We start from the raw sequence: 9,679 nt of genomic DNA, 5'->3' as shown, positions 1-9,679 counted from the left end.
TAAAAATTTGATGCATATTTGGTAATTTTTCAAAAGAATGATCTTTATTATTTTATTATTTTCCTGAAAGAATAATTAGATAAACTCTGCTGCTTACATTTAAAACAAAAACCAAAAAACAAAAGCTATCTTTTTAGGAAATAATTGGTACAAGACTAATGTTTGTGAATGTGATAAGCCTAAGAATTGATGGTTTCACATTAATAATTTTTTCCCAGTATTTTCAGGGATTAAGCATTTTTAAGTTTTATTTTTAAACTTATAAGTCCTAGTGATTTATTTCATTTCAGTCAAACATGGATACCACAGAAGAATTGGAATATAAAAGACAGAGTGATCATTCTGATTGGCTACATTTATGAAGTGTTCTGGTGGCAGTTTTCCCAGTCACTGCCACTGTAAATTTGTAATGTTACCCTATCCTTTGCTAAAAAGAAAACAGTTCCTTTTGAGTCTTTAAAGAATAGGAAATAAGGATTCTTATAGATTGGCCTTAATGAAAATACTCTGTTTTTTTAACCTGCTTTTTCTAACGTCCTTAGGCATAAAAAAGAATTTAACATTTGTAATCAAACGAGGTAGCCATAGAAAGAATAGAAGAATATCTCTATTACCGAAAAGGGTATAGCCCAAAGCTACACAGTGTTACCAAACGAAGTTATTTATGGTGGAAATTTCAGAGTACTGGAGAAGTAGAATGTGATACAAAAATGTCAATACTAATGATAACACCTGTTCTTAGAAAACATAAAATGACCACCTGTCAGATGATTGTGTTACACACACTGTACTAGGTGCTCTGAGGGGAGTATCTGATTATTGCAAGAGCTAATGGAAAAGGGCTCCAGACTGTGACCCTGTGGACCAGAGAGGAATTTGTCAGCCTAGGAGCTGTATATATATAAAATATACGGTGATGTATATTTTACTATTTGCGTTTGAATACCTTTAGAGAGAACTTGGAACTCTTTCTGGCCAAAATGTGCATTTCCTACCATCCTGGTTGCCATGCTTCTCACCTGATCTCTGTGGGCCTAATTTAAATATATACTCTTATTTTAAACACTCCTATGTTAAAACAGGAGTTTTAACCTGTTAAACCAGGGTTTCCTGGCTTGAAACTTATGATGACTTGTCCCTTTGATGCCATTACTGTGCATAAAAAGGTTTTGGCAGGTTCAGAAACACGGACCACCTTTCCAATTTCCTCTCTGTAGAAGCTGAGGATTCAAAACCATTCTAAACTTACTTCTTTTAGGAGTCAACTGGATTGATGTTGCCTTAAAGGAAGCCTGAAGATTATGAAGCTGGATTTCAGGTGCCCTACTGTTGGAAAACCACATTCCCCCAACAACTTGAAATACACACACACCCCAACCATCCCCAAACACTGAAAATATTTATTTGACTAGACAGATCCTTACCACCATTAGAGATGGAAAAGTAAACTGTATGAATGAGTTTATCAGCCAACTTTACTAGGTAAGGTTGAATGTACTGAACTAGTAGAAGTGACAAACATCTTTCTTCCATTTTAATGGACAACTTTACTGAATTCCTGAAGACTTAAAGAGCTCACAAATGCATAAGAAGGAAAAACTGTATGGCTACAGTCAGACTTTGCCATTTATTCCCCAAAGTATGAACGTATCAGTCTACATAGTAAATTATGTCATTTGCTTAATTGAGGTTTAGGATTCTAAATGGCATTAACCATTTTCTGTTGTATTAAAGATTAATCAAAATCTATTAAAGTATTATTTTAATGTAGTCAGAAAATAGTCTCATAATTAATAAAAATGAGTTAATAGTAAATACCAGTATTTGCTGTTTACAACTAACTTATGAATAGCTAAGTGAGTGTATTAGTCCATTCTCACAGTGTTATAAGGAAATATCTCAGACTAGGTAATTTATAAAGAAGAGGTTTTATTGACTCACTGCTCCACATAGCTGGGGAGGAGGCCTCAGGAACCTTACAATCATGGTGGAAGGTGCCTTTTCTCAGGGTGGCAGGAGAGAAAATGAGAGTCCAGCAAACGGGAAAACCCTTGTTAGGCTGTAAGATCTCACTATCAGTTCTCACAATAGTGACTTGAGAACCAAGTCACTATAAGGGAAACCACCCCTAAGATTCAATTATCTCTGCCTGGTCTCTCCCACCACATGTGGGGATTATGGGAACTACAATTCAAGATGAGGTTTGGGTGGGGACACAACCAAATCATATGAGTGACCAAAGAATTGCTATTTCACTGGGCGCAGTGGTTCATGCCTGTAATTCCAACACTGGGATGCTGAGGAAGGAGGATCACATAAGTCTAGGAGTTCAAGATTGGGCTGGGCAACATAAAGAGACCCTGTCTCTACAAAAAATTTTGAATATAACCAGGCATGACGGTGTGGCACCTGTAGTCCCAGCTACTCAAGAGGCTGAGGCTGCAGTGAGCCATAGTCATGCCACTTTACTCCAGCCTGGGTGACAGAGTGAGATTCTGTCTCAATAGTAAGAATAATTCGCTATTTCAATCGTAAGTATTAACTCAAAATAATTTCTTTTAGGAAAAAACTATTGGTACCCAATACTGGTTGTGTCTAAACTTGAAAAGAATGACCTTATGGATAGATGTTTCATAATACTAATTATGATCTAGACATGCGATCTAAGCATATAGACATGCTTATTTTTGCTACATAAAGTAAAAGTAAACATTACCAGATGATTTATATTTAAAATGTGAAACAATCACTAATGTAGATTTATATTACATTTTATTTCTATTTGCAAGTTTCAAAGTGCATATATACATATACATTTATGTATACATGATCTGGCTTTTAGCAAACTAAAGAATCCCTTCCCCAATTAATGTGTTTTAAGTAGGCGAAGAAATATTGAGTTATACAGAGAAGGAACATTCTTGAATGCCTGTGTGGCTGAATAATTGGAATTAACTCTTAAATACGAATGTTGTATTTATAGTTTTTGATGCTAAATGTGTGCTTAGACATGGATGATTAGGCCACCGAAACCTGTTTTGTTAGTTAAATGTCTATCTTTGTTAGTAGTATATCAAATTTTTACCCATCCAGTTAATGGTGATTATGTATACACATACATATATGATCTATGTAGATTATGACCTGTAAACATGCTAGGTCTTTAATAATATCATAAAAAGAGACTGGATCGTATAATTTATTTAGTAAGCATTCTAAATCAACAATAAAAATTGTTCTAATTGTTACCACTTTTGTTATATAAAATAAGTTAGAGAAACATTGCCAGCAGATTTACATTCAAAATGCAAAAAGTCACTATTAAGTTGATATCCCATTACAGTTTGCTTCTACTAGCATGTGTCAAGGAAATGCATGCTTATATTGTAAATAAATATGTCCTTTCCAATACAGTTCTCAGAATTAAAATCTCAATATGTCAAACTTTTTACAAATAGTGAGTCGGATTCTAATCCATTATACCAAAATTGATCATGGCTTATCACAGAAACCTGGATGATTTTCTAGAATGTGAGATTGCAAAAACATTGTGATTTAAAATTAGGCGACACCATTCACATTTGTAGCATTGTTAACAGTACACTCCTTCATTTAGCAAAGATTGTATGCCTAATATGAGCAAGAATTTCCCAAGCCCTGGAGAAATGACAGCAAACAAGCCAGATATCTTCCCATCCTGTGGCAGCTTACAGACTAATGGTTTGGGGCTTAAGAATCCATAAAACATTATTTTCCACAGCTACACATCAAAAAGCTGATATTTAGGAAGAATAAAAAGATCATAAATCAAGTTTTCTACAAATCTCTTTTGAAACAGTTCTATCAGCTATATGCCCTAAATTTTAGCTTCAAAGGTGTCAATTCTGATTGAGGTTTATTAAATGTAGTAATAAAAGTATAAGACACCTCCAGCTCTAAGTTCAAAACTTTTGGTTCAGACAAACTAGTAGAGTTGGCAGTAAGCAGAACATTGGATATTTCTTGCAATGTGCTTTAAATACGTGTCATTACTGACTTAAATATTAAAAAGCTAATAAGTTTGGAAAAGGAACCTATAAGCCCATACATACACTGATATATCCGTGTGTGTGTGTGTGTGAGAGAGAGAGAGAGAGATCGTTTTATTACTGTTAATATATTTTGCTTAAAATGTATAATGTAGCTTCTGAGAATAATTATTTAAGTAAATACCATCAAAATAATTTAAATAGCTTAAAAAAGTGGAAAAGTAAAGCTTCTGTAAAAGCTATTGGTATAAAATGATTTTAAGTCAACCAAGTAATTAATTTCTGTTTTTGTTGAGAATGAGAAAGGAATAAAACAGGAACAGAAAAGACTATTACACAATAGAAAATCTTATCTGCACTCAAGATGCTCCTTAGAAATAGAAAATAAGCTCTGATTCAGACTTGTTTTCACCCGTTTTTCTCTCTGCCTCCGGTTGCAAAACCAAACTCTTACTACTTCTTTCTCCAGATTCAGTTCTTCAGCCATCTGTGTGATCTCTTGAGAAGAAGGTTTATTTTGTTCTCCAAAGTGTCTCTCCAGAGCATCTTTAGCAGCAATACTGGGGTGGGGTAGAGATAGGAGGTGAAATTATGTTGTTTTTAGTGAAGTTTTTGGCAGATTAAAATTAAGTTAGGTTTAATTTCCTAAATATTAAGATGAAAAGGAAATTTTAAAACTCTGAACACACTTGCAAAACACTTTAACAAGGACAAATGTACAATTTGCTAAATATGTAGATGTGTTGTCTTACGCAAGGTACAATTACACAAGAGTCACAGAAAGAAAGAAGTAGGGGGACCTAGGCTTTCTATGTTTATTCCACTTTGTGCCACTAGAGGGCACTGAATTCTTGAAAAGAAAGTGAACATTTTCCCAGTCATTTCTAAATCTCTCCCAAAATCATTTAGGGCTCTGCGCAATACAGAAAATCTCCAGTGAACAACCAACCAAACAAAACAAAACCTGTCTTTTAGCATTTCCTAAGCATGTCTCACAGAAACTACAAAAAGATCAACAAGCAATCTTTTTGGGTTGAAATGCAAGAGTCATGTTGAACTTTAAGAGGCTGAAACACTTACTAGTGTCGTATTTTAAAATAATACAGATAGATATCATAGATACTACATTGCCACAGCCATAAGTTATATCTACAAGGACGGCAGATATGGCCACTCTCTTAGAAATGATTGTCTGCTTTCTGTTTTTATTCAAAATTTCTGGAGCAAAAGTGTTCTTGAATCAATCAAGACACAATTTTCCATCAAATGTTAAAAATTATTAGCTCTCTATTTTTCACAATTAAAGTATTAAATTATGATTTTCAAAACCTATCCTGGTTCTTCATTTGACGGTATTCACCTTATATTTATTTGTATTTTTTATCTTTTTATTTTACTTAATTTTATTTGTTTTTAGATGGATTCTTGCTCTTGTTGCCCAGGCTGGAGTGCAATGGCGTGCTCTCAGCTCACTGTAAACTTCACCTCCTGGGTTCAAGCAATTCTTCTGCCTCAGCCTGAGTATCTGGGATTAGAGTCATCTGCCACCATGCCCGGCTAATTTTTGTATTTTTAGTAGAGACAGAGTTTTACCATGTTGGCCAGACTGGTCTCGAACTCCTGACCTCAGGTGATCCAGCTGCCTCGGCCTCCCAAATCACCTTACATTAATATGTTATGTTACACCTACATTACAATCAAATGCTCATTGCATTTATAAAATACCAATTTTGTCCTCTAGAAACTCTTTATATAAAGAATACCTTATAGTTGTTCTTCGTTTCCTTTTCCTTTCATTTGCTCCCACTTTTTCATTGTACAAAGCTATAATGTGGAAAAGAGATAATTACAAACTCCAAGTAGACTTTCTACAAAAACACTCTCAGATTTGGATTTCAAATTTTCTTGATAAAACAGTACAAAAATGCCAGACATTTTTGTCTTAATTTTTGCAGTTTAAGTCATTTTCTATTACAGAGCTTCGAGAAAAATGTTAACACAGAAATAAACATTAATCTTGCAAAGACACCTTCTATAAACAATATCCTCACTTTACTTTTGCCGGAATCCTTGCTGTAAATACTCTCAAACCTCTTCTTTATCCAACCCTGACATTTGTATGAGTAGGTAATTTTCTCATTAAGTTGCATATCTAGCAATTGCTTATATTATTTACTTGGAAGACTGGTGTGTGCAAATGCTTTGTGTACACTAATATTTGTGATTCATATACAGCTTCTTTAGTATAAAAGAGAGACAAAAATATGGATGTGTAAAAACGTATTTTACCACTTCATGTTGCTGCCACCTTACCTTGTAAGTTTTCCCTATACAGGTTATTCTTTCCTCAATCAATTTATTTCTGTACTTACATTGCCTTCCTTTTTGGTGGCTGTTTTTAGTGTGATGTAGCAAGATGTTTATTTTTAATCTCAAAGAGAAAAGGAGAAAAAAATCCCTCAAACCTCCTGCTTCAGCATTAATCCTACTGATCAAAGCCATTATTGCTAGGTTAAAACATAGCACAGCCTTCAGAGAGACGGTTTAGTACCTCCCACTTGCTCAGCTTCCTCCAGCCATTTGGATAATATTGCTTTCAGTTTGCATGCATTTTTAAAGCTGAGCTGCAGATTTTCAAATCGGCAGATAGTTGTTTGACTGAATTCGGAGCCGTGCACAGCTGCCAGGGCCTCCCCAACGTTTGTTTGGGTGTATCCTGTGAAGGGACGATAAAGACCATCAGCTCCAACTTTCCAAGAAACGTTAATTTTGGTTCGCTGTCACACAGATCTTTGTATCTCTGTCAACTATTACATACTGCTTTTTAACTGTATATTCTTGGCAAAGTAGAATTATTTAGTGAGGTTCATTGTACTTTGAAGTGCCTGTCCAATGCTTTGGAACATATTTCTTCTAGTTAATAAATTCATTTTATCTAGTCATCAAAATAATTCAGACAGAAACCTCTGCCATACATCATATTTAGCCAGTGTTTAGGTATCTCCTGAACACTTAATAAGACACTTGAAAATTATGGCTCTTTTTATCATTATTGTTAAGTATCAAATGATATATGCTCAAACATCTTTAATATATTAACTATAATGCATCAAATATTTGGTTATATATCACAAAATTTTTTATTTTAACTCTAAAAGATTCAATGGTATCATTGAAGGGTACTAAATACAACTAAGTTTTATGCTACTTCCCCTAAAAACATATTTACTAAGAGGTCATGATTACACATTTCGTGTATACCTCTGACCCTGTTTATAGTTTTTGGTAATGCCTCTATCTTCAGACAAAAGATCCTATTGTTTGTCCCAAACATTTTTAGAGTACAGTTGAAATAATCAACATATAGTTTGAACATTCGCAGCAATATAAATAGAAAACTGAAAATGAATTTCACAAATATTCCTGTTACTATGTTTATTACATGTAATAGCTACATATTATTTCAAGACCTAAGGCTATATACCAATATGTATAAAATGGTTACATATGATGCCCATCAATAAATATTATTATTAAATTACCAATGTTTCATTTTGCAAGTGCAGAGGTTTGAACTATCATTTCAATCCGTTAAAAATATACACAACTTTATGCAATTTTACCAAAGTTAATTGTTATAGTTGTTTTATGTTAAAAACACTCAATAGAAAAATGAGCAAAGGCTTTGAACAGATAGTTCACAGAAAAGGAAATATAAATGATTGTCAAACACATTAAGTAATACAGTTTACACTCATAATAAAAGAAACTTTAAATGAAATAACCATGAGATGTCACTTTGACCTGTCTGATTTGCAAAGATCTAAAAGAATAACAGCATATCTTTTCCTTCAACCACCATTTATTTATTTTATGTTCTAGTTATACTCTTCTAGGTGCTGGAGATATATCATTAAGGATAAAACACAAAGATTTTTAAAACTCATGCTTTTTGCAGTTTATATAGTTAGGGGATGATGAAAAATATTCTCATGGCAGTAGTAAAATTTGGTACAACGTCTCTGCAGACCAGTTTGACAACCACTATCAAAATTACCAGTACACATACTTTTGATCAAGCAATTATGCTTCTAACTTTTTCCTACACAAATATTTATATGGGTGCAAAATACCTTTATAGGGTTAATCATCGTGGCATTGTTTTTAATAGCCAAAGATTGGAAACCACCTGCATTTCATCAGTAGAGGACTGGTCAAATAAATTGCAGTATATTCATAAAGTGGAACTTGACATCTCTACAAAGGAAAAGGAGTTCTAGAAAAATTACTACTGAAAACTTCAAATAATACTTATGTTTGACACAATATATATATTTGCTTGCATAGGCATGAGATATCATTGGAAAGACATAGAAGAAACTCACAACAGTGACAAACAGAAAAAAGCAGAAGGGATCCATGTTGCTTATATTCTTTTTACTTTCGAATCATATGAATGTATGGTCTACTCAAAAGTTCAAATAAAATACAGATAAAAATGGACACTTCAAAACTAATCTTGAGGTGGGAAAGTTTTGAAAGAATATTACGAATTTAAAAATTATGTATTTAGGCTCTTAAGAAATTATAAGAAAACAAAGGTTTTTGGAGGATATCCATAACAACTACCTACAGTAGAGATGAAGAATGAGAATCATCTTAGACTTTTGAGCAACATATAAGAGATTTAACAGTAAAACAGATTTGCAAACCGAGTTATTTTTCCTGTTGCCCTTAACAAGCACATACCTAACTTAATTCTTCTCACTTTAAATTCATTGGCAAACTTTTCAAGTTCTCTGATCTCTGGAGAGTCCATGTCTATTGGCTCTTCCACCAATTTACTTTTCCGCCTGAGTTCCTGCTTGAAATCAGCAGCTGCGGGGTCCTCTGCCAGGAGAGGCTGGTGTATAGGAGGAAATCCATGACTCAAGGTGTGGTCGGGAAATTTATAGAGACAAGGGGTTAAACTACCTGTGAGTAAACAAAGAAAAAAAAATGAAAAAGACCATTTGTAATTCTTCCTTGTTTCTGTATAAGGAAGGTTTTTGCCTGATGTGGCCCTTTATTCTGCTCTAGCCAGCCTCAATACTTAAAAGGTTACCTTACATTCAGTCTTCTGAAGTAGGAGTCAAATTAGCTTAGTAGAATTGAAATTATTTATCTTCTACCTTCTCCAGAGCAGCAAAAAACAAAGATAGGGTTAAAGGAAAGAAGCAGCGGACTGCCAATAACTAAAATAAAAAGGAACAACTTCTTTCAGAGTGTACATTTTCTATCATTTTTTTCTCTTAAATGGCACCTATTCCTGGGAATCTGAGGTTAAACTCTAACTAGAATCTATGTATTGAACTCTGTTTTCTCAATTCATTGAACAATAACCTATGGGGTTTGCTGTAATCATGGCACTACATGCTTTGACTAAGTGCTCTGCTGAGAAGTTTTCTTGAAAAATAACAACAGAAAAATAAAAATGATACAAATAACTCCATACAATAAAATAATGATTTACATAGCATTTACATTGATTTAGATATTATAAGTAATCTGGAGATGTCCCAATGAAGAAACTTTCACACGTCTTACCCTCTGTCCTAGTCCCAGAGCCTGTAAAGGTGAACCCACTGGGACTGGCTGGGGGAGAAGAGGAA

At 33.9% G+C, this 9,679-nt stretch overlaps 1 protein-coding gene and 1 non-coding gene across 3 annotated transcripts in view; one reads left to right on the top strand and one right to left on the bottom strand.

Moving 5' to 3' along the window:
- Positions 1 to 3,746: 3,746 nt before the first annotated feature.
- The window catches only part of POU1F1 (POU class 1 homeobox 1), a 17,788-nt gene continuing 11,855 nt past the window's right edge, over positions 3,747 to 9,679 (bottom strand). The window contains exons 3-6 of one of the 2 annotated variants that reach the window (XM_017544229.2): positions 8,778 to 9,002; positions 6,580 to 6,744; positions 5,792 to 5,852; positions 3,747 to 4,588 (exon numbers count right to left, since the gene is read on the bottom strand). In XM_017544229.2, the coding sequence (XP_017399718.1) occupies positions 4,378 to 4,588; positions 5,792 to 5,852; positions 6,580 to 6,744; positions 8,778 to 9,002 (662 nt within the window). In that variant the 3' untranslated portion in view covers positions 3,747 to 4,377. The remainder of the gene's footprint in view (positions 4,589 to 5,791; positions 5,853 to 6,579; positions 6,745 to 8,777; positions 9,003 to 9,679) is intronic. The other variant, XM_017544230.2, reaches the window with a different exon arrangement.
- LOC119473572 lies at positions 9,585 to 9,679 on the top strand. Its single transcript, XR_005202781.1, has one exon. It is a non-coding gene; the product is annotated as a small nucleolar RNA SNORD22 (small nucleolar RNA).

The sequence above is a fragment of the Cebus imitator genome, unplaced genomic scaffold (assembly GCF_001604975.1).
Source record: "Cebus imitator isolate Cc_AM_T3 unplaced genomic scaffold, Cebus_imitator-1.0 Scaffold168, whole genome shotgun sequence".
NCBI lineage: Eukaryota > Metazoa > Chordata > Mammalia > Primates > Cebidae > Cebus > Cebus imitator.
The sequence above is the reverse complement of the archived record's forward strand: the minus strand, read 5'-3'. Positions and strand labels throughout refer to the sequence as shown.